The sequence below is a fragment of the Drosophila persimilis genome, unplaced genomic scaffold (genome assembly GCF_003286085.1).
Source record: "Drosophila persimilis strain 14011-0111.01,24,50 unplaced genomic scaffold, DperRS2 tig00000233-arrow-arrow-pilon, whole genome shotgun sequence".
Lineage (NCBI taxonomy): Eukaryota > Metazoa > Arthropoda > Insecta > Diptera > Drosophilidae > Drosophila > Drosophila persimilis.
In genome coordinates this window covers 130,203-154,472 of record NW_020825308.1, presented here as the reverse complement: position 1 = coordinate 154,472, position 24,270 = coordinate 130,203, and the positions used below count along the sequence as shown (strand labels likewise).

General features: G+C 49.1%; 4 protein-coding genes across 7 annotated transcripts; 1 reads left to right on the top strand and 3 right to left on the bottom strand.

Moving 5' to 3' along the window:
• Positions 1-9: 9 nt before the first annotated feature.
• Positions 10-8,647, bottom strand: LOC6600700 (histone-lysine N-methyltransferase trr). Its single transcript, XM_026989368.1, has 7 exons — positions 8,088-8,647; positions 2,335-7,997; positions 1,702-2,247; positions 1,041-1,636; positions 844-973; positions 597-779; positions 10-520 (listed from the first exon to the last, which is right to left on the bottom strand). The coding sequence occupies exons 1-7, from the start codon at positions 8,602-8,604 to the stop codon at positions 428-430; spliced, it is 7,728 nt and encodes a 2,575-aa protein (XP_026845169.1). The 5' UTR covers positions 8,605-8,647; the 3' UTR covers positions 10-427.
• Positions 8,648-11,875: 3,228 nt separating this feature from the next.
• LOC6600698 (39S ribosomal protein L16, mitochondrial) lies at positions 11,876-12,745 on the top strand. 2 transcript variants are annotated; one of them, XM_002025826.2, is made up of 3 exons: positions 11,876-11,954; positions 12,009-12,074; positions 12,129-12,745. In XM_002025826.2, exons 1-3 carry the CDS (start codon positions 11,906-11,908, stop codon positions 12,743-12,745), a joined length of 732 nt encoding a protein of 243 aa, XP_002025862.2. In that variant the 5' UTR covers positions 11,876-11,905. The 2 variants fall into 2 exon arrangements, with proteins under 2 accessions (XP_002025862.2, XP_026845177.1); XM_026989376.1 differs by having other exon boundaries at positions 11,891-11,954; positions 12,012-12,074.
• Positions 12,746-13,227: 482 nt separating this feature from the next.
• LOC6600697 (armadillo segment polarity protein) lies at positions 13,228-22,942 on the bottom strand. Of its 3 annotated transcripts, XM_026989352.1 has the most exons (7): positions 22,885-22,942; positions 19,920-19,979; positions 16,732-18,371; positions 16,455-16,655; positions 16,099-16,371; positions 14,930-15,026; positions 13,228-13,524 (listed from the first exon to the last, which is right to left on the bottom strand). In XM_026989352.1, exons 2-7 carry the CDS (start codon positions 19,948-19,950, stop codon positions 13,250-13,252), a joined length of 2,517 nt encoding a protein of 838 aa, XP_026845153.1. In that variant the 5' UTR covers positions 19,951-19,979; positions 22,885-22,942; the 3' UTR covers positions 13,228-13,249. The 3 variants fall into 3 exon arrangements, with proteins under 3 accessions (XP_026845153.1, XP_026845152.1, XP_026845150.1); XM_026989351.1 differs by lacking the exon at positions 14,930-15,026 and having other exon boundaries at positions 13,444-13,524; XM_026989349.1 differs by lacking the exons at positions 13,228-13,524; positions 22,885-22,942 and adding an exon at positions 21,247-21,289 and having other exon boundaries at positions 14,652-15,026.
• Positions 22,943-23,081: 139 nt separating this feature from the next.
• On the bottom strand, positions 23,082-24,130 carry LOC6600696. Its single transcript, XM_026989372.1, has 4 exons — positions 24,051-24,130; positions 23,748-23,913; positions 23,478-23,681; positions 23,082-23,422 (listed from the first exon to the last, which is right to left on the bottom strand). Exons 1-4 carry the CDS (start codon positions 24,051-24,053, stop codon positions 23,172-23,174), a joined length of 624 nt encoding a protein of 207 aa, XP_026845173.1. The 5' UTR covers positions 24,054-24,130; the 3' UTR covers positions 23,082-23,171.
• Positions 24,131-24,270: the final 140 nt, after the last annotated feature.

Sequence of the window (24,270 nt, the reverse complement as noted above, 5' to 3'; positions counted from 1 at the left end):
GGAGGGGAGTATGTGGGGTGGGGGGAGGGAAGGGGAATCGTGCAATAATGTACCTAACATAAAATACATATTTTTTTTTTTTATAGAAATTATACAGTATAGCACTTCAATGGTGAAAACGCTGTCCATTCCCACTCTTTCCACTGCCCTGTCCCCCTTCTTACGGGCGATTAAGGATAAAAATTAGCTACAGTGGGCGGCGGGCACATATAAAATACATAACTTGCAGGGTCCTATGCTCTATGCTCTATGGTCTATGCTCTACAATAGCACGTATTCATACATATAACTACATATATGTACATGATCTACACTGTTTAGAGAATGAATGTTCGGATTCCCGGTCACTGGGAGAACTTCCATGTGGGTTGGTTCGTGCTGGTGCTCGTTGCTGTAATCGCTTCTGTTGCTGCTGCTGCTGCTGCCTTTAGTTCATCCACTTGCGACAATTGGGAGCGCCACAGGCACACGGTATCTTGTGTGCATCATCCTCTATGTCAAACTTGTAGTCATACGAGAGCTGCGAGAGCATGCGAGAGAGAAAACAAAAATTAAAAATCCGTCTCTGTGTCCGTGTCCGGGTATGTGGAACTCACCTCCTCGCCACGATAAATTTTACGCTTGGCGAATATTATGATCCGCACATCGCGATCGACCTCAACAATCTCCGTCACACAGTTCGGATTGCAGGAGTGGTTGATGTAGCGAGCCAGGCCGCCGCTCAGAGTGGCGTCTACGACGCGATCCTCGTCAAGGCGGAACATGTAAATGCCTCGATTCTGCAACGGCAAAGAAGTTCAGGATGACTCATTCGTTCGACTACATTGATTGGCTGTCACGTACCTTGGATTCGTACTGCTTCTCCCGTATCTCGGAAACCTCGGTGCGAATGACCTCCCCAATATACTCGATGATCATGGTGTGCTTTTCAATATCTCGGGCCGCATACAAGCCCAGGCCCTGAATCTTCGACCTAAATGGTGGAGAAAGAAAACGGGTCATTTCCGAGGGCCCTCCTGTTAGTCTTGGAATAAACCCACCTCGCCAAGTAGACGTTGTTGCGCCACTCCTGCTTCATCTTTTTGTACTGGGAGCTCTTGGAGTGGACGAACTGCTTGCTGTAGGGGCAGGCAACCTCTCCGGCAATCGACGCCGAGTTGGCCATGCGCTGGGTGCTGCAGCTGCCTGCGGTCCGCTGGGTGTGCGGCTTGCGCCAGACGAGCAGCTGCCGTTGCTTGGGCTCGGTGCGGGCGGCGCCGGACGGATTGATGGCCAGCGGGAACTCCAGCAGCGGGTTGCGGCCGTACTTGAATCGGTAGTCGGTGAGCGTCTCGATCCCGGGCAGGCTCTCCAGGATGCGCACAATGGCCGGCTCCGTTAGCCCGAAGAGGTCCTCGCCGCTGATGTGTTGCGGGAAGAGCTGCAGCCACTTGTGCACCTTCCGCAGGCGGGTGATGGGCTGCAGGATCTGCTGCCACACCCCCGTTGGCGTGCTGGCCTGGAACTCGCGCTCCGGCTCCTTGTCGCTGCCGTCCTGAACAACGATCCGGAACTCAGGCTTGCAGCCGGCCTCGGCTATGGAGCAGATGTACCGGCACCGCCGATTCGGACGCCGCACGCACCAGTAGTAGCGACTCTGCGAATCACGAGTGGGATTGGGATGACACCATGGACGCGGGAGAGCGAACAAGAGGTACTTACCACCTTGTAGCCAATGGGGTAGATGAAATGGGGCGTGTGGAAGGCCTCCAGCTGGTGGGGCAGCAGCTGGCCCACATTGAGGAACGTCATGTTGCCCACCCGCAGCAGGTTGCTCAGCTCCGTGTAATGCATGACGGTGGCCACCTGACGGTTCTCGTCGCGGTCCACGAACACCCGACGGTGCACAACGAAGGAGCTTAGCTCGTTCTCCATTGGCCCGAAAGTGGCTCCAGACCCAGACCCGGACCCGGATCCGGCATTGGCACTTCCGCTGCCTGCGTGGGCCTGGGCGTGGGTGTGGGCATGGCCATGGGCACTGCAGTGCACGGACTTGTTCTTGTAGAAGACGCACTCCTCCCGAATGGCGCAGGGCAGGTGGTAGAGGTTGTTGCAGCGCGACTTGAAGCATTTGATGGTAGCTCCCAGCTGGTGGCAAGCGCTGCACGCCTGATTCAGCCCCGCCTGCAGTGCGGTCTGGAAGTTCATCAGCGCTCCGGACAGCGTCTCGTACACGCCGTTCGACCACAAGGCACAGTTGAGATGGACCTGTACGAGAGGAGAGGGATTCAAAGATGAGGGATGAGGGATTAGAAGGGGCCGCGACAGGCGACAACATTAGCACATTAGTCTCACCCATTTGTCCACATCGAAGTTGAGCAGCCGCGAGGGTCCGTCCGCCTGGCCGTCGCCGCGTTGGTTGCAGAAGACGCACTGGCGCGTGTCCTCTAGGTGGCTGACCACGTCCGTCTCCCACACCGTGTTGTTGGGGGCAGCAAATGAAGTGGCTCCATCGTACTCCTGCTTGATGTCCGTGCTCGCGGACGATTCCGTGGCGAAGCAGTCGCCGCTAAAGCACTTGACGATGCACTTGCGCTGCAGTGGGGGCGCAGCGGTCTCGCTGCCCAAGCTCTGCTTCACGTCGAGCTCCTCCTCCGGCGGCTCCGTCTTCACCACATGCTCTGGAGGAACGGCCGGACACGAGCCCGACGCCAAAGTGCTCTTCGAGGACCCGCTGGCCGCGAGCAGAGAGATGCTGGCCGCCTCGGCCTTTGCCTGGACCTCCTTCCCGCTCCACTTGAACAGGGCCAGGCAGGCACGATCGCAGAAGTAGAAGAACGGAGGCGGCGGCGTCTTCCGGGGCAGCAGCGCCATTAGCTGGGCCAGCCGGGGCAGCTGCTCTTCCAGCGGAGGCATGCTCTGGCTGGGCACCCGCAGGCCGCTGGCGGGGACGACGTTGGCACAGCTGCGGCACAGCTTGCGTCGCCCGTTGAGAATCTTCCTCAGGTGGCCGTTGCTCGCGGAGAGGGGCCGCTTGAACGGCTCCTTTTCGGCCTGCTCGTCGGCCTCCTCCTTGGCTCCCTGGCTCTTTGGCTGGTCGAGGCTGGGCTCGGAGCCGGTCTTCGGGTCCGACTTCTCCTCGATGAGCTTGCATGTAAGGGCGGGCGTCAGGTGCAGCAGATTGGCCAGATCCCGCAGCACGCCGGCTATGTTGTCCGTCGTCGAGGAGTGCAGCGAGAGTATCACGTTCTGGTTCTTCTGCTGATAGTTGTTGTTGTTGTTGTTGCTGTTGCCGTGGCCGCCCCCCAGCTCCATCTGCTGGCCCTTGCGCAGTTCCTCGGCGCAGGTGCGGAGCAGGGGCGAAGTGGGCATCCGCATGGTGAGGGGGTCCTCGGCCAGGGCCACCGGCGACATCCGCCCGTGGCACCGACTGTTGTTGTTCAGCAGAATTAGGCCCGGAAAGCGGGTGAGCCGCGGAAGGGCCGTCCAGGCGGTCAGGGACTCGCCCTCCACCAGCTCTGTGGTCTCCAGGTTTGCGTCCTTCACGGCCCCGATGTGCCGCAGCAGCCGCTCGCGGGGATTCCGCTCGATGTGGGTGGAGAACTCCTGGTCGTAGAAGTCGTTCTGGATGCTGGACATGGGCTGCGACTTTCCCTCCACTCCCACCAGAGACCCCGACGGAGATGCAGAGCCCCCCGTCGGGCCCCCGCTCCCGCCGAAGCGTTCGCTGTCGTACAGCGAGGGAATACTGGGATGGCGCACCCGACCGAAGTGGCCCAGCAGCGATCCGTCGCATTCCTCCAGCGGCCAGCTGCGGGATAGGGAGGCGCCGGCCTTTAGCTTGCCGTTGCCGGAGGTGGACCCTCCCGATCCGGATCCCGATCCCGATCCCAATCCCGTTCCTGCGCCCGCCATCTCGCTGCTCCCAACAAGGAAGTGAAAGTTGCGGTTGAGGTGGGGCTCCAGCACCTGAAGCGGCTGCATCTGGCGGATGTGCGTCAGCAGCTTCTCGGTAAATGCATCGTGGTCCTCCTCCACCTTGGAGAATTTCCGCACTCGCTTTTTCAGCATGGGCGAGGCGGCGGCACTGCCTCCGCCTCCGACTCCGACCACTCCTGCGGGCACAAGACCAGTGCCGGATGCTCCCTGCACGTACTGGGTGCCCGGGGGCATGCGGGCCAGCTGCACCATCGCGCCTGCTGGTAGCGTCCCGGACAGATCCTTGAGACTGTTGGCCGCCTGTCCGGCGTTCGGATTGCCTCTCCGTGGCTTCTGCACCTCCCGTTTGCGCCGCTTTCGCTGGTCCCCGGCTTTGGGTTCCATGGCCGTTGGCAAGCTCTGAGGATGGGCCTGGGGATGCCCCTGAGCATGTGAATGAGCCGCCTGCTGCTGCTGCTGTTGCTGCTGCTGTTGCTGCTGGTGATGTTGCTGCTGCTGTTGCTGCTGCTGATGCACGTGCAACTGCATCTGGCCAGGCATCTGGCCCTGGATCTGAGACTGCATCTGTGCCTGGTGGGGCGTCTCGCCCGGCTGCCCAGTTTTCTTCGCGTAGCTTGTGCTGGCTGAAATGAGCTGCATCTTGTTCGTTTCCGTCCCAGGGGTTCCGGGTGTATTGGTACCGGGCGGCGGCGGCTTCATCCTTATGGCCAGAGGCAGATGCTTCTGCAGCACATCGTCGCTGTGCGAGGGGTCAGGGTGGCTGTGCTGCAGCTGGAGCTTCTCGTCCAGCTGGGGATGCGACTGCATGGATAGCTTCCTCTTCTGCGCCTCCCCCGACTTGAAGGACATTTTGTTGGGGGCCAGGATTTGGCCCATTCCCGGCTCAATCTGAATGGTGCTGTTGTTGTCCTGGATCTGTCTGCTCCAGCTGTTGGTTACTGCTCCCGATCCGGCTGCACTGTGCACTGCTGCCGATGCTGCTGTTGTCTGGAGGTTGTCCGAGTTGGTGAGCGGCTTCTCGGCCTGCTCCGACAAGGGCACGCCCAGGGACTCTTGGTCCATTGCCATCGACATGGCCATGGGCATGGCCGAGGACTTGTGCTTCATCTGCAAGCTCATATCCTTAGAGGGCTTGGTGGATATGGAGATTGTCACATTCGAAACGGGAGCGGTGGCCAGCTCATACGGCGGCGGCGGCAAGAACTCCGTCGACTTGCTGCTGGACGTGGCGGAAGACTCCGCCAGCTTCCTGTCTCCCATTGTCAGAGTAGCGTGCGTGGGCGGTGTCGATATGAACGAGGTCTCCTTGGACACAATCTGCACGGTCTGCTTCACTTGGTGTTGTGGCTGCTGCTGCTGCTGTTGCTGCTGTTGTTGCTGCTGTTGTTGCTGCTGTTGTTGCTGCTGTTGTTGCTGCTGCATCTGCTGGGCAGCCGGGGGCGGTTGGGTGGGTGTTGGTTGCGGTAGGCCTTGGATCGAGGACTGCTGCACCACCGGCATCTGCTGCTCCAGCTCCGCTGCGGCATTGGTTGCAGGAACGGGAGCTTCAGGGGCTACAGAAGTGGGGGCGCAGGCGGAGGCGGCAACAGATGGGGCGACAGGCGGAGCAGCTGGCGCGGCAGACGCCGACTGCTGGCTGCCTCCATTCCCGTTTGCTACTGTGGTGGTGGTGGTGGGCGTGGCCACGGATCCGCCGCTGCTGCTGCTTACTGCCGCCGGCACGGGCGGAATGACCGGACGGGCCAACTGCGCCTCCAGGGAGCTGACTAGGCCCATGCTCGGGGCCCGCACGTTGATCACCTTGCGGGCGGACAGCGGCGCTGTGCTCGCAGCGACGTGGGCGGAGTTGATGCTGATTTGGTTGAGGTTGTGGCTGCTGCTGCTGTTCTGGAGCAGCTGCTTCAGCAGCGCGTTGTTCGAGTCATCAGAGTTGGCCCGCTGGTGCTGGTTGCTGTTCGCTGCAGCTGGCGCAGATGCACAGATTGTTGCTGCGGCTGTGGCTGTGGCTGTGGCCGTGGATGCAGGCGGGCCTGGAGCTGAGGTTGTGATGGCAGTCAGCGTGGTGCTGGCGTTCAGACGCTTCTCGGTCGCCACCAGGACTTCGCCCGACTGCTCGCCCGCTGGAGCCAGAGGCGGGGCGGCGGGAGCATCCTTGACTGTTGCTTCCTGCTTGACCAGCAGATTGGTCTTGGGCTCGTTGCTCAGCTCATCCATCTTTGGGATTATGATCGAGAATGGCATCGGTTGCAGTGCCTCTGCCGCCGCCAGGCTTACACTCAATTTGGTGGGCGTGGTGGCCGGTGTGGTGACCACGCCCAGCCCTAGTCCCACCACGGAGGGCACCGACGTGAGCTTCAGCTGCATTGGAGCCGCGCCGGCGCCCGACACTGACACTGATGACGATGACGACGACGAGGACGGGGATGGTTTGTCCGGATTCGGGTCCTGGTTGAGGGCGTGGTGCATCTGCAGCGCGGAACTGCTGACGGTGGTGGTGATCATTTTGGGCTTCTGCTGGGCCATCGTCGTCTTCGACAGCACCAGAGATATGTTCTTGTTCTGTATGGAGATGATGGGCCGGGCCCCCATTCCCGGTGTGTTGATGCAGATCGTGCCCGCCGTCGACTTGGCCACAGCCTCGTTCAGTATGGCCGAGACCGATACGGAGGAGGTGCTGCTGGACATCTCAGAGCCGCTGCCGGCGGCGGATGGCGTCATTGTTACCGTCACGGGTACCGTGCCGGTTGCCTGCGCCACGGCGGTGGCCGCACCCGCTCCCGCGCCCGCACCCGCTTGTAGGGACTGCTGCTTGAAGATATTAAAGCTGGGCGCGCAGTTGTGACTGGCCTTGTCCAGGGGCTTTATCACGACGCTATTGAGGTTTCCGAACTCGTCGCCGGTTCCAGAGTCCTGCGATTTGGGCTTGTTGAATATGTTCTCACTGTAAGTTATCTTGTGGCCGGCCAGCCGGGTGGCTGGATTGCGACAGGAGTTGGCATTGACATTGACGCTGACTCCCGCCTCGTGGGCCGTGTCGCCAATCTCGGAGGCGTCGTGCAGCTTCTCCTTAACCATGGAAAACGTTTGGTTGGGATTCGAGGTGGTTATCGAAACAATGCTGGCCGTGGCAGGGGCCAGGCTGCCGCTGTTCACCTGTTGGGCCTGCTGCTGGACCTGCAGCTGCTGGACCTGGTGCTGGTGCTGCTGCTGGATCTGCAGGGACATCTTCTTGCTGACCACCTTGGCGGCGACTATTTTGGTGTTGGCAGGCTTGATCTGCAGGCCCGAGAACGAAACGATTGTGGTGGGGTTCTTGGGCACGCGCTTGATCAGCTTCGTGTAGTTGAGGTGCTGCTGCTGGTGCTGGTGCGCCGCACTCTGCTGCCCGGACGGGGAAGCGCTGGCCACGGCGGTCACCTGGCCGGGCTGCATGATCTGCTTGCTCTCGACGATGGTGGCGCCACCGGCGGTAGCCGCCCCACTAGCACTCATCAGCAGCGGCACGGAGATCGTCTTGTTGCCGATGGAAACCTTGGCCGTCGTCTGGGTGACCTCCGACAGCTTCTTCGCGTTCACCACCAGCTGGGTGGCCTTCATCTTGGACTGAATGTTTACGCGGTTCAGGAGCGTGGGCTGGTGGGTTACTTGCTGGCTGCTGGCGGTCGTCGCATTGAATATATTGTAGTTGGCCTGTACCGACTTCTGGTTCATTATAGTGGTCCCTCCCAAGCCTGGTCCTGATCCGCCTCCATTGTTCGCATTCAGTATAATCGTAGACGTTGTGGATGAGCTGACGGTCACGGGGGCGACTGCGGATGTGATCACCGTGGCAACGGAGGCGCCGGAGGAGGCAGAGGCCGACGCGATGGTTGAGTTTTCGGGCACCACCTTTTGTTCAGTTGCCGAGGTCGGCAGTAGGGCGTAGTCCAGCTCCTCGACAGCTGGCAGCGCTGTTTTGTTGGCCAGCTCGACATGCTCGGCTCCTCCACTCGGCTCGATTGAAATAGTGGAGGCCGTCGAGGAGGAAGAAGATGCGGACGACGGACAGACGGCCTCCTTTTTGGTAAAGCTTGTAAAACCTGGAAGCGTGGTTTGAAATAATTGGTTATTCATCGATGCCAAGGGATGCTACGGGTTGAATTGAAATATGTTTGCTAGTTCATACTCACTCTGCTTTTGGCTGCCGTCGAGCGCTTCTTCAGGCTTTATTGCACTCATTTCAGCGTTGGCTCCAAAGTTACATACTATAATCTTATCCTCGCGCGGATCCCAGGCATTCTCGGTGCCGACTTGATCCACTTTCGGGTGTTGCTCAACTGCAGACTTTTCGGAAGCAGCGGATGTTTGTTTTGAGGCTGCAGCTGTTGATTGGAATGCCAATGACGGGGCTTGGACGGACCCTCCTGGAACAGCACGTTGCTGTTGTCGGTGGTGCTGGTGGTGTTTCTGTTGCTGTTGTAGCTGTTGTTGTTTGGCGGGCAAACTAGTCGAGGGCGGGCAAAGCAGCAATTCGGTTTTGAGTTTCTTGCGATTCGGATCCTCGGTATCGTCGATGCTGGTGCGCTTCTGTATATTGATTGCATTAAAATTTAGCGCTGCGGTTGCAGATGTTACACGTTCGGGTTTTGCCTTTTCGGCGGCAGCAGCCGCAGCAGCAAGCGATGTTGTCACTTTCGATATATTCATAACAAACAAGTGGACACTGGACAGAGTCAGTCGCTAGCAATGAATGCTGGATCAGCTTAAATTTCGTGCTAAATACATACAGAAAATGTTTTAAAACATGCACTATTTGGACAAAAATATTTTCGTGTATGCAGTAGCAGTGTATCCTAAACTTTTAGCTAGTGAAAATACATGAAAAAAATACCACGAAATATACAAAATACAGGGTTGAGTTTTTCGATAACAATGAGTACACACTTACCAGCTGTGCTCTAGCCAGTGCTACCACAAAATAGTTTTAATATGGACTTAAAAACAAAAAAAGACAATTTAAAATAAAATCAAATTAAATTAAAATAACTTAAAATAAATAAAGACCCATTTTTAGAATACAACACAATTTTTTTTTAATGTAAACACATGCCAATGGTTTTGATCAGCCATCGTTTGGTCGTTTTTTTTTCTTATTTCAAAATCAATTTAATAGGAAATTATGCTTCTTCCGGCTTCATGAAAGTAGGGACAATTTGTCCATTACAAACATTTTTATTTTTTTTACTGTTTAAAAACAATATAAATCGTTTGCTTTCAATTGAGACAATATTGATATCGAATTTTTTATTTCTATCTGCACGGAACTGTCTGGCAACGCTTGTCTGAAACGAGAATTCCAAACCATCTGAATCCACTTCCGAGTCGAAATGCATAAGAAACGTAAGGCACAGCCAATACCTTAAAACTTGGTGCAATTCTTTTTTTCATAAAAAAAAATCAAGCCAGCTGCTTTGGTAGAGCAGGATTATTCAAATAGAATTTTAATTAATAAGTTTGCGGCGGCTTAGTCGCAAAGGTCTACAAACGTTGTTCTTACCCTAGGGAAAAGGATATAGAGTTATTTAATTTAAGTAAATATAATATTAGCTAGGAGCAACAGGACAAATAATTTTGGCAGTGTTGCGGTTATGTACGCCAACCACTGTGTGGGCATTGCTACGGACCGAGCGAGCTCTATTTTGTGGGATCGACGGTTTTTGAAACAAGAGATTCTAGTTGAAAGTGGACCAGATGACTAAATTCTCATTCTCTACAGGACCCAAAAATGATATTATTGCTGTGCGCTATCGCTGGAAGATCCGCGAGTAGATGTTGGCAGAGGTAACGCCAGATATATACACCAAGAATCTGTTTTTGTACGAACAACGCAAACCGTACCAAGTCGACTGCATTGTTGCTGGTCTCCAACCAGGGGGGCACAGTGGAGTCATTTGTTTCGACCGTGGATCTAATTTGAATCCCAAATAAAATTGACAACTTCGTTGCAGTTGGAAAGCGCAGCCCGTAGATTCATGTAATCTGCGAGGATCTGTGGAGACCAGTGCTAAAACCAAGGGATTTGCTGCAGATAATTTTCTCGGCCATTCTGATGGGCACCGTCCTTAAAGCACCCAAAGCTTAATTTGCTTACGTTGTTGAAAAACACAAGATTACAGATGACATCTTACCCGCTTTTACACAGCAATTTTTTAAATTTCTTCCATGGAGGGGCATAATGGGATTGATGAAATGTTTGTCATCCCAGGCTCCAAAGAAGGCAAACAAAACTTAGTCTCTGTTTTAAATATCACAACGATATTTTGCAGTTTATTGTATTCTTACAGAGACCAAGAATAGCTATCAGGATCGAGATATATATATGCAAGATACCAATCATATTCATTAATATGTCTAAAACATATACATTTGACATTTGTAAATTTGAGAAAAGGTATTTTTTAATTACGTTTTATCTCCATATCTTATATTAAATATATATATATATAAATATATATCCATATATTAAATTAACGAAATAGGGTATACAAAGGCTATACACGCATCATGTCTCCAAATACCATCAACACTGCGACTGTTTTTTTGTTGAACTATTTTGCTTATGCCTTGTTTTAGCCAAAATACAATAAAAGCAAGGACTAAAAACTAGCCAATCTTGTTCAACGTAATCTCTAAATTGAGCAATATGAACGACTATACTCTTTCGTTTTTTTGTTTTGACCTACTTCGCTAAAACCTTTTTTTGTTTGACCTTTTTTAGACAAGATCCAATAAAAGCAAGTATTTAGAATAAGCCAGTTAAGTAAATAATTGATTCATAAGTCGTATACAATTATGTGGGCATGGCAAAATGTTTTATCTAGCTAATAATATTCGACGGAATATCAAAATTTAACAATAAGAACGACTGTCCTCTTTTGTTTTATTTTACCATTTTTGCTAAAACCTCTTTTTACGCAAAATGCAATAAAAACAAGTGTTTAAAATAAACCAGTCAATTAGAAAATATATTCACTAATCGGATCAAATTATGTGGGCATGGATAAATGTTTTATCTAGCTAGTAATATTCCACGAAATATCAAAAACGACGAATATGTAAAATATAACTTGAATTCGTCAGTATATTTACGGTACAGTTTTTAAGTGAGACGGTATATTTTGGTATATTTTTTAGAGTCGGACGGTATATTTAAACGATAAATCCGCGGTCACACTGCACAATACTTACATCTCGAACTAGTGATGTAAATTTGAATGAAAACATCGATGTCGATATCCATCGATGTTGTCAAAATCAAACATCGATGTTGGATTGATACATCGGATTTATTCTTCGATGCATCGATGTATGACCGATGTTTCAAAACTTTCCCATTTGATTATAAAACCGAATATTCAAGAAAGGAAAAATTAAAATTGAGCTTTCATAGCAGAGTTTTACATATCATAGGACTAAACGAAACAATATTTAACATAAAAGAAATGATTATGCTTTCATAGCAGTCTTTTACATATCACTGTAGATATCATCAGACATAACTAATATTTCAAATAAGTACTATTTGTCAATGCTTTGCAAAAACCAAAATGCGGCTTAGTCGCACAGGTGAAAGTCTATTACGTTTTCGACTTAATATGTTAGCAGCCGCTGAGTACACCCGTTCAAAATACACCCAGAAGATGCCATTAACGTAAAAATTGCATTGCAATTTTGTATAAATTAGGATAGGTACTTTTCACACAGTCCCAAAAACACGAAGGATTGCTTTCAAATGAGGCAGGCATTGCTGTGTTAGCTGCTTACAAATTTGAAACTAATCGATCGATGTTTTGCAAAACATCGATACATCACTCAACATCGGTAGCAGCAAAAACATCGGAAAATATCAGTAAACATCGGCAGAAAAACATCGATGCTCGATGCATCAATGTTTTTTTACATCACGAGCCAGCACATTATTGTTAAAAAAAATTAACTCAAATAAGAAATGTGGAGCGTGAAAACAGTCACACAGCTATTCAAAAACAGTCTGTCAAGTAAGCGCATATCCTCTAGACCTGACCTTGCAATCAAGTCATTCGAAATTTCAGCAGGCAAGTTCGCAGCCATCAACACAGCCGGCCTCAAGTATTTTGCTCCTCCAATCAAATATCAAAGTAAGTTTAGAACTCTTAGAAAAGCAAGAACTCATTTACTTTTCTTTTAATCAGATGTTGAGCAGCCAGAACGTCCCAAATTGCGGATCATGGAACGCATGCCGCAGCTGCCACCTAACCTACGTCCGCCCAAAATGCAGAAGCGCTTACGCTACATGCGTGGCCCAGAACCTGTCCACAACTCTCTTCTCCACAAGCAGTACGCGATAGTAGCCACTGGCGGCGGTCGCCTGCGCTGGGGCCACTATGAGATGATGCGACTTACCATCGGTCGGAAGATGAACGTCCAAACAATGTTTGCTACATGGCGCGTGCCCGCCCCCTGGCAACCCATCACAAAGAAGGGCCAGGGCCAACGCATGGGCGGCGGTAAGGGTGCCATCGATCATTACGTAACGCCCATTAGGGCAGGTCGTGTCATAGTCGAAATAGCTGGAAAATGCGAATTTGTCGAAGTAAAGGGATTCCTGCAGCAAGTCGCCAACCAACTGCCATTCCAGGCGACGGTAGTCTCCCAGGCGATGCTCGACGAGAGGCTGGCCGAGGAGGAGCAATACGCCCGCGAAAATCAAAACCCATTCACCATGAAATACGTTATTCAAAACAATCTGAATGGTTGCCATCGGTGGCTTTCTCCCGTAGATCACAAGTGGTTCGGCAAGCACTTGTAGGTCGCTCTAACCAAACTGATCCGTTTTCGGATCCAATAAACAAACGAACCGTTGTTGAGTTGTTGTTAAACCCCCATGTGTCTACCTGGGAATTGTTGGGATTTCCCCCCCCCCCCCCCCCCCCCCCCCCCCCGCAACTCACATGAAAAGAGAAAGAATGGAGGGGAATTTGGGGAAATGTACGAGTTCTATTGCAAACATTTGTTTAATTTTCCATTTCTTGTATGTGGATAATATGTAATGCGTCATATAATATGTTTTATGTTTCATGCCGTTGCAGTTGTATTATAATTAATATATATGTTTATGTATGTGTGTGGTAAAAGCCTTCTTCCACTGGGCCACCTCGTCTCGGAGTCGCCCTCTTTGCTCGGGGCCGTGTGTACCATTGTCTTATCATCGTTGTGGGCACTGGCGTGCCCGTGCTTACGGACCAGGGGAAGAGGCCAGTAAATGTCGATTTATGTGTGTGGAATTCGAGAGGATCGAATTTTAGCTTGTCGTCTAACAGTCGGTATCGTACCAGGCAGCCAAGTTATTGTTGTCGTTGGGTGGCGTCGGCATGGCATCCAAGTCAAAGTTCAATGCACCGGCATCGATCTCGCCGACGTCCATGTCCATGGAATAGGGCGATGTTGGTGCCCCGCTGGGTGGGACGACAGCACCGCTGCCGGCGCTAGCACTGTTAACACCTCCGCTATTGCCAGTAGCGCCGCCACCGCCCACCGGGCTGCTGATCTCCAGACCCTGCATCGAATCTATTGGTAGAGTATCATATCCTGCGAACAAGCGATATGGAGAGATAGAGAAAATGTACAAAAGTTAGATTAGTGCGCTTGCCCCCTGCAAAGATCCTCCCAAAAACTATTAGCTAAACGTCAACACAAGGTAAACACATAAATCAGCCGTTCCCCAATCATTTTCCACCAAGTGGCGTCAACTACGGCAGCAATTCCCATTCGTTTGGAGCTCATGACCCATCTGCATGCACATCGCTTATATAAACTAAGGACTATAGACTATACATGAACATAGTACGTGTGTGTATAGATAGATATAGTATATGAGTTTATAGCTAATTTAAAAAGGCTACTTCGGGCTACTTAACATGCAAAATGAACCAGACTGAACCGATCTAAAGGGCGGGCATTCTCCGGACAACGTCATACGCTGCATATTGCATTATCGAACGAAAGCAAACTCAAGGAACGTAAATTAATCAAGGGCAAATCAAGGGAAAATAAGTTTTAAAGTATTATTGAAAAATAGATTCTGCTTCCTCAGTCAACCAACAGCCGCTGTAACGCACCTAGAATCCATGGAAAATTTATGAAGAAAGAGAAAATATGAAAGTTCATAATGCGAAGATAGTCCTAGCGCGGCAGGCAGATCCTGTCAGTTGTTGTGTGTTGGTGGGTGTGCCTACAAAAGTGCGTGTGAGGTGCGAACATAGTTATATATGTATGAAATATGCACATTTCCGGGGTCCCTACGCCTTAAAGGTTGATAATCAAAGGAAACAGCCATACATATTGTATGTATTGTACGCTTGCTGCGTTTAAAGTCATATATTTTCCTCTAGCTGCTTTCGCTTGCGCCAAGACTGAGAGATCGAGAGAGATCCTGGTCGGACACGGGAAAGAAAAAAGCTCAGTGTCGTTTAGTTTAAGAAATGAAAATCAGATTGAAGAATTGCAAGGCAGAAAATGGGGCAGGGGATTGGGTATGCTATTCCGATTGCGGGAGGGGGGGGACACAAACGAAACTTATTTCCATCGCATGCAGCGATTGACTGGGGGTGGACAACGAGACAAGTTAGCAGGGTGGGTGGAGTGGAGTGGATATCACATTGAATAATATTGTAATTGGAGGAGTCTTCAAAGTTGAAACGAACTTAACTTTAGCATCGATTATTCATATGTTATATGTAATTTAGTTTAATTGATGAACTGACACGATTACGATTAAATGCAGAATATGCATGTAATAAATGTGTGGATGGTGAGGGCGGGGCTGGGGGTGGAGGTGGACTTGCTGCTGCTTGCTGTGGCAGTGGGTGTGTGAACACTTTTTGATTATTCTCCTTCATTTTGGTGCGGGGGTGACACAAAGGGTTAAGGGTAAAGTGGGTCGGGGGCGGGGGGGTCTCGGAACGGTGTTTCCTTATGCATATGACATACATACCTTGCTGATGGAATGCGCGACCTCCGTGCGAACTGTGCACACTGGGCGGACCTTGTCCGTAAAGGCCCTCATATGCTTCTTCGGGTCCAAGCATATCCTGTGATTAATTGATTTCGTGTGTTTGTTGTTGTCGAAAGTTTGGTTCGGTGTGTAGTTGTGCGTGTGTATATTGCAGTTGTTTGTCGTGAGTGTGGGTGTGAGTGTGCGTGTGTGAGTGATGTATTTATTTTTTCAGTTTTGTTTTTTTGTTTTTTGTTGGATGGATCAGAAGTGAAAAGTTGTTAGGAAAGAAGAAGACACAGACACAAGTTTGTGTTGCGCATTTTTCAGCGAGAGTGACAGAGAGGAAGGGAGAGACACGTGGATGTAGACAGTTAGTTTTTGATCGTGTGTGGTAGTGGTAGTGATATTGGTGGTGATTCGGTGCGGTGATTCGTCGGTTGTTTCATGTTTTACCGTTGCAGTTGGTTTTTTGTTGTGATTGGAATTGTTTTCGTGTGTTGTTTTGTTTGGGTTTGTTTTTTGTTTGTTGTTGGTTGGTTTTTACAAGTTAACATAAAGGAAAAAAAGAACAAAAAGTAAATAAAAAAATGTGAATTAATTACAAAATCATAATTAACACAAACAAATTTCAACAAAATCTGATTTCTAGGCGAAAATCATTTCAAATTTATATGTATGTACACTTATGATTTGAGAGAGTATATAGGAGGGAGTTGTAGTTGGGCGGAGCTGAGGGGTCGATATCGATTGCCATCTACAGACAAATGCTTTTTCTACCTACTTATCGATCTATCGGTTCTCGTAATACAGTAAACAGAAAAAGAATAAAAAAACAAAACAAAAAATGTAAATTCAAAGGCATATTGAAATCTTAAGCAAGTCCAAGGAATATTAGGCTATTATATTGGTCGATACTTATATGAACACAAGTACAGAATGCTGGAATAGTTTAAGTTTCTACAATTTTACAGTTGTATGTACAGAGTTCGCTTCGGCGCGGACGTGGAGGGGGAACAGAGAAGCAAAGTAACAAATGAAAACCCAATGGAAGCCGGAACCCAGGCAAAGTACACCTTGTGGAATATGGCCACAGGCACAAGATACCAGGTACCGGGTGCCAGGTGCCAGGCTGCTGGCCGCCTCACTTATGACTAGTGTCCACCCACCTGCAGATCCGGACCCATGCCTAAATCAGCATTGGCCCAAATGTTGTTGTCCTCGCGCAGCAGAGAGTTGGTCAGCTCGATAGAGAGACGCTTCTTGTAGTCCTGCGGCTTGTCCTCGCTCATGCGGAAGAGCACTGCGGCGGCGTACGTGGCCACGCCCTCGTTGCGGGAGTGCAGCAGATCGGTGAGCGGGCCGGTGGCACCCTCCTGTTCAATGATCTCGGCACCTTCCTTGTCGGCGGCCAGCTCGCAGAGCACGCCGGCAGCCACGCGCTACGCAGAGAGAGAGACGTGAGACATTAGACAAGATTAGTGAGCAACTCCTTTCGGATTGGGTTTTTCGGATGCTGGCTTACCTGGATGTTCTCGATTTCGTTGAAGAGCAAGCGCACAAAGATCGGAATCACCGACTGCTGGCGTATGAGGGCGCGATTGTGCGACTCTCGAGCCAGGATGTGCAGGGCCCCCACTGTGCCCTCGACAATTTCCTCCATGCGAACGCCGTCGGCGTAAGCAGACGGCTGCTGGGAGCCCGTGGTGGCAATCGATGAGCGTTGCTACAGGAAGAGAAGGGTCAGTACCAGTACCAGTACACCGAGCGTGAGTAGGGATGGAATGGTGGTGGAATCTTACCCTCTCAGTATCCTGGAAGGCGCGCATTAACAGGCGCACCAAGTGATGGATGGCGCCGTGCTCTCGCAACGGGGCATGGTTGGCCGGACAGAGGGCCAGGTTACGAATCAGCCCGATGACGGCCTTGATAAGCGGCCACCGTGATGGGGGATGGAGCAACTTCACAATAACCGAAAGCCCGTAGTTGAGACGGACCGCGTTCTGCGCCAGCTCAGAGTCGACGTGGCGCGAAGTGAGGTGGCGCAAGGCGCATACAGCCGGCTCGGTGATCTCCTCGCGATCGCCGGCATTGATGATAGTGCGGACAAGGGCGTCGACACCGCCCACCTGGCAGACGGTGGCCTTGTTGCGCTGATTGTTGCAAGTCAGATTCGAGAGGATGCCGGCGGCACAGGTTACCACGTTGACGTCGGTGGAACCGAGAACCTGGACCAGTGACTGCAAGAGGGCCTCTAGTCCCTCCACCTTGGTGGCCGCATCCGAAAGATTGCGCAGAGTCCACAGGCAGTTCTGGACGAGACGGGGCGACATGTTGCCCAGGTGCATGGCCAGCGCCTGCATGCCGCCGGCGTCCACGATTGCCGGCTTGTTGCTTGAGCACACCGAGAGCACCTTCAGAACGCGCGATGTGGTCCAAAGGAGCTTCTCATAGTCATAGGAGCGCATGATGCGCACCAGTTCGTTGGGTCCGCCTGAAGCAAGAATGATGAGCTTGCTCTCCTGGTTGCCGTAGGCCAGGATCTGCAGACAGTCGGTGACGATGGCCAAGAACTTAACGTTGTTCCTCTGAAGCAGGGTGACCATTTTCTGAAGACCGCCGGCCAGGCGCACGGCCATCTTGGAGCCATCCTGGTGGAGCAGCAGGTTGTGCAGCGTGGTGATCGCATAGAAGAGCACGCTCTCGACGGGCGACGATAGCAGCTTGACGAGGGCCGGGATGCCGCCGCTCTTGAAGATGGCCAGGAGACCCTGGCGATGGTGCGACAGATTGTGGAGGGTTCCAACGGCGGCCTTGGTGCTCTCCAGGTCGTTGCTGTTCGATATGGCGCGCACCAGGGCGGCCACCATCTGGGGACTGTTCATGATGGCATGGCGCGAGGCCTCCTTCTTGGACAGTTGGTGGACCATCATGGCGGCCTGCGAGACCACCACCTGGTCCTCGTCGTTGAGCAGTTTGATCAGCTCAGGTATGGCTCGGGTGGCCAGCTCAGCGTCGTCCTGGTAGTTGATCAGGTTGACCACGGCATGCTTCAGCATCTGCGACGGCTCCGACAGACGCTGAACAGCCGTCGGCTGCTGTGGGTCGAACTGTGTCGATGGTATCTCGATGCCCTCCTCCAGGGTCTCCGGGAACATGGCGGCTCGCACTCGCTGCGAGCGCGTCTGGCTCAACTGCTGGTTCATGTCGTCCACCTGGTCCTGTGTGAAGTTCTGTGGGAATCCCGTGTCCAGGTCGAACATAAGCGGATCGCCCTCCATCTCCTCATCCTCTTTTCCGGACAGCGACGGCACCTGGGTGACGGCCCCCGAATGGATACCCGAGTCGCCCAGATACGAGTTCTGTTGCCACATCAGGGTCTGCTCCTTGGCCGACACCATGGGTGGCAAGTCCGGCGGATTATATTGATTATTATGCGACACTGCCACAGGACAGAAAGGGGTACAACGGGTTAGAGATGCACAGAAAATGACAGATTTTAAAATATTTATGTACAGCCTGGAAAACATTTGCGTCCACAGATTGAAGACAGCATTACAAACCCACCAAACATACACACATACACATATACATATGTATTTATGTGGATGTGTATGTATGTTCCAGCCCCCTTCCCCGATCCACACTGCTGCTATCCCAAGAATCTTTTGAAGAACGACAACGGAGCCCATCCTCGACATCAACATCAAGCAAGGACTGCCTCTCTAGTCGGGATGCTCCCCGGCACCACACCAGGCCTCGCCCTCTCTCTCGAAACGAAGGATTGCCAAATGGAAGGCGACAGTGACAGAAAGTGAACATGCTGCAAAAGCGGCAGCAAAATGCGGACCTAAGCACAAAAAAGTTGAAAAAATGTGAAGCATGACAAATTGAACGCTGCAGGATATTCCAGGACGAACGCTCACACTCACACTCACACTCATACACAAATACACTCACGAGGAATTGACGGGTGATGGGGAGAGTTTGCTTGAGAGTTTCCCACTGGAAAGGCAAAGGATTTGAGGGCGTTTTGTTTGCCATTTCTGGCTTAATTATGCAGTTTCAGTTCCACTTCTTTAGCTTTGTTTCGGTCCTTATACATCCATACATACATATACCGACACGAACACGTCCGCGTCCGCGTCCACGTTTCATCAGTGCACAGGCCACGCCCACACCCCGGTATCTGCCTCACTGCATTTGCATTCACACATTTTCGTTTCATTTCCCAGATCGATTAAGCGCTTTTTGCGCCTCATCCCTCAAGTGGGGCACAGCACTCCAAGGAAAAAAAAAAGCAAGAGGACCACAGCGGCCGTAGCATAATTTATGCGAAGCCTTTACGTAAAAATACTCCTTGCTTTTTTTTCTTTACTAATTAAATTCCGAGCAAAAAAAAAAAAAGGCGCACACACACACAAAAGAATGTGTGCATTTACGTCGTAAATGAGATTGAGAGAGGACGAGAATGGGTACCCACGTGTATGTGCATACGCTCACGAGTGGGTGTGGGTGTGGGTGCCTGGGTTGGTGTTTGAGAATCAAGTTTCAAAGGGTACAACAATAACGCACATTCTTCGCCTGTCCCCGCCCACGGCAGCCGAGTGCAAATGAAGTGGTAACGAAAACACAACACACGAGAGAGAGCGAGATAGATAGTTAGATAGATAGGGGAAAAATACATGTACAGATGCAGTTGCCTTTCCTCCGTTACATTTTTAAGCTGCAGCAGCATAAAATGTTAAATTGACACAGAAGAGTCAGTCAACCATCAGCAATGCAGTGGGTGGGTGGGTGTTTGGTCGAGTTTGATGCATTTAAGTTGGGTGTGAGTGCGAAACGATGAGATGAAAAACAAATTAAAAGATAATCCAAATAGCGTACATCTTGAACACAGGGTATACTGGTACCCTAGGTCGACAATTCGGCCTACTCCTCGGCAAATGAATTCGCAGATTTTAGAGCCCAAAGGGAATAATTTACTTACTTGTACGATTCTGGGCTGGCATGTAACTCATCTTGGCGATTAAAGCGCTTTACAGCACACCTGTAATACAGAAAAAATGAGTAATGTAAAACATGTAAAATTTCTGTGTGTGTGTGTAGTTGGTTATGCATTTTTGTGCATGTGTGGAGAAGATATGAAAAAGAATTGAGATGGCCTAAGGGGTAAGGTCTCGTCACTCGGTACCCAATTCAACTATTATTTATATTAGAAAAAAAATAGATGGTTCTAATTTCGGTTTTACAGGAGTTGTTTACCCGTAACTCGATTCAGCACTGATAAGCTTATCCGTTATAAATTTCTTAGTAATTTTCTTTGGTTTTCACATTTCCGCTTTGAGAATCCGCAGAGCAAACATAATACGAAATATGATGCGTCTTTAAGTATGGCATACACAAAGAAATTCGCAAAAGACTCACAAACAAACGCTCTGAAATATGGGTAGAGTCTGTGTCCGTGATCTACCTGCCGAGAACTTTAAGCCGAGCACTTTGTACGAACCTTGCGTTTAGTTAATTTTCAATTCAGTTTTTTTACTATTTTAACACCTCCTTATACTAACAAACTGTATATTTGTTTTAGTTAGAAACTACATGCAACTTTATAAGAGACTAGTCTCTTCGGTAAGGGCCCAGCAGAAAATGCGTTCGACCAGCTTGCTCATTAGAACGAAATAGACGCAAGTGACGAGGCAGCAGAACCAGAAGCACAGGCAGACGCACTTGCAGCAACACTGCACGAGCGCAAGAGCGAGTGGGAGCGTGTGAACGAGTGAGAGGAAGAAAGTTAAGGGCAACAAATGGACAGGCTGAAAGAGCTGCTGCTGCTGCTTCTACACAATGCAATGCTGCGCAGTGTTGCCATCCATTCATCAGTTTGTGCATACATACATACACAGGCAACAAGAACGGATTTGACGGGGTTTTAGCTACTCTTTGAATGTAAGATTAGATAAATCTGAGATAATTTGTCCGATAAAGCGCTAAGCAAGCTCGCAATCAATTATTACTTTCTGCCTTTGGCGTTGTTTACCATCAAGAAAGCAAAAAACAGCAACATAATTTATCGAATACATACAAATTCTGGTTGTGTGTATCCATCTCCATGCACACATGTGTACATGTAGATGTAATGTATGAGTGTCAGCATACCACACCACCGCTGGTTACTGGTTTGCCCTTGCCAACTAGTAGCTTTCCTAAATGTTTTTTATGCTGCACAGCAGTTTACCTTGCACATATACGTATCAAAATCTCACGAATCTGCGAATATGGAATCTGCGATAAATCTACTAACTCGAATTACTCACCGTGTCAGTATAGTTTAATTCTGCTGCTCTAAAGCAGATTTTCTTTCTTTAGACGCACTTAAACAAAAAAAATTACAGCAATCCTCGACCTGTGAAAACTATGTGTATCAGTGTGACCGTGGACTTATCGATAAAATATACGGTCTAGCCCCTTAGAAATATACCGTCTCTTTTCAAAAATATACCGTAAATATACCGAAGAAAAAGCGAACTTAGCCCACTTAAGCCTCCTCTATTTAAACAGTTCAACGACTTGAGGATAAGGCGGAATATATTACTGGTTGTACATTTTTTCTTGTAGATCCATGCCATCTCGCCTCGGAACTTAAAAAACCATGATATCATTCACCTGAACTGCGCTAAAATGAATAAATTTTCATTATTTTCGGTGGAATATTAAAATACTCCCTTGGTGTACAATGGGTTAATTGATCTCTGTCAAGGATTGGAAACCATATTCCTCGATTTTGATATTCGGTTTAATATTGCTGGATAGCTGGGACGCTCAGCACTAAAAACAGTTTTATTCGATAATTGAATACATTTTCTACAAGATGGTTCACTTCAAGCACTCTTTTCATTGAGTTGTTTATAAAATATGGCTTAAACTAAACAGGTAAACAGGTAGTTTATATTCTTAGTTGAGCTGCATCACAGCAGCAAAGAAGCGATAAATTCGTACCCTGAATTAATAACAGAAGCAACAACTCATCAAAATAACACAAATGTAAACACAGAACGTTGTGTTTGTGTTTTTATACTAAACTAATATTTAGAGTGGTGGGATACGACCATAAATGGAATTTCTACATTTGTTCATGGAATTTACTTAGTGTGTTAGCAAAACAAGCTGAGTTCATTATCGGGAAAAACAGCAGAAGAAGAAGTTGCAGAAGTCCAAGAAGTTGGTAGTAGCTGTATGACATTAGACTATGCTAACTGACTAGCTTCTAATACAGAGACAACCTTATGGGAAAAGCATTCAGTTAGAGCGAGAGATGTACATATATGCGACTAGTTGGCTTTCCAGTTGAGCTGGCAGCAGAGCTGCGGAAATAACAAATTTTTACACTTTTCAGATCCAAATTTGCTGGCTGGCTGGATCTGTGTGTTGCAAAATATCAGTTAGTCAGTCTACGAACAACATTTTTCGTTTTTTCTATTGAGTTATCCCTATCTTCGCAGCAAATTTAGCAGAGTATTATGCCATACAGCTATAGACCCAGTTGACCTAAAAAGGGAATAAAATCGAAAGAACTGAAAGAACAACTTAGTTCACTGATATAAACTGAGAAAACGAGCTAAGGTTGGCTGAATTTCCTCACGCCTACCGTAGATGACAGGCGGATGAACATTTCCAAATGTATGATTCAGTATAATATATATTGTTAAGAAAATCCATGAAACAAAAGCGATTTCAATATTTCCATTTTTCCAAAATACATATGTACATGAATACATGTGTATGCACGTATGCGTTGAGTACTAACTCTGCAATCTAATATTTAGCCTTTATCTTTTTGAAATACGCACCCAAACAAGCGTGTGCACGCATGTATGTGTGGGTGTTTACCGACTGCACTTTTTCACACACAAATATTTGTCCATTCTAGGAAAATTATAATTTTAAGAACTTACCGCGTCGGGTAAAGGTAATTCTGCTTAAAAGCAGGTTTCTGTTAATCAAACACTCTTAAATCTTTATATTTAACAACAAATCCCAAATGTGAAAACTATGTATATGGCGACGACTACAGAACTAGTGATGGGAGGTACTTAGCGATACACAAAGCTGCTGGGACTGCCAACCTTTTTTTATTCATAATGTGGCGCGGTCATGTTTTCAAAAAAAGTTTATTGTAATTATTTAGGTAGTGTACAGTAAATAGTTAATTTCACAAACTAGATAACTAGGCTTCCATTCTTTAGTTAGTTATTTTGTTGACAGCTGGCTCTTCAGAAGTTGTCTTTGATGCCGGCACCAAGTCACATGGCTTGGGCGGATCTTTGACTAACCTAACTGCAGTCTTGCGGCGCTCCTTTCCGTCATATAAGCCATACACCTGAGCGAATCCAAAGTATACACCAACAGTAACAACTCCAATCACCGGAACAATGATAGCAAAGCCACCCAGACATGCAAAGAACATCATAGAGACAATAGTGAGAAGAGTGCCTGGAACAAGTGGAAGTTTAGTAAAAAAAATCATCCACAAGCTCGGGCTTCTTACCTTCTAGCACCAAGAGGCCCGTAAAAGTCATCACCATGGTGGCGATTCCGAAGCCGAAAATGATCAGGAACGGTAGAAGAAATACCAAGCTAGCTGCCAGCAAACAGATGGCAATGTGAGGATTACGGGCGCACCATACCGCCGCAGCTTCCAACAGCTCGCTTCCACTTAGCTCGGACATAACAAAATGCCGAAGCCGCAACCCTGAAAGTCCCAAAAGGGGTAGTCAGAGTTAACAAATTGGACTGGAAACGGCTAGCTACGACTTACATGACTTTTGCACGGTGTTGAGTAGGAGTTCATGGAATTGATCCTGACTGGGGGCATGCACATTGGGCTGGGCATTATTTGGCGGGTTGCTGGGATTCTTAGTATTCGTCGCTGGTTTCTGCAAATTCGCCGCTTTCGCTTCCTTCTTTGCCTTATTCGAATGAGCCTATACAAAAATGCATGTGTACATATGTATTAGTGTGCATGGAAATAAACTCATTAAGCGGAGGCTGAAATGATCCATCGAACGTGAACTTTGGCTCCGCTGCCCACCACTTTTCCTTTGAGCTGCCCATCTTATACCATTTTGTGTGACTCCAGCCGAACGTGGATGATATTTTACTGTAGCGACCCAGGCTATACTTATTCCAAATAAAAAAAACTTGTGGCACGTACAACGTCGCTAATATTCGAAACTGTATTTCTGATATTCAATTGCAAAAAATGAACGCAGAACGTAAACATTGATTGGGCTGCCAACTGGCTTGTAAGCTCGATTGCTCAGTGTTGCCACACTATGGCG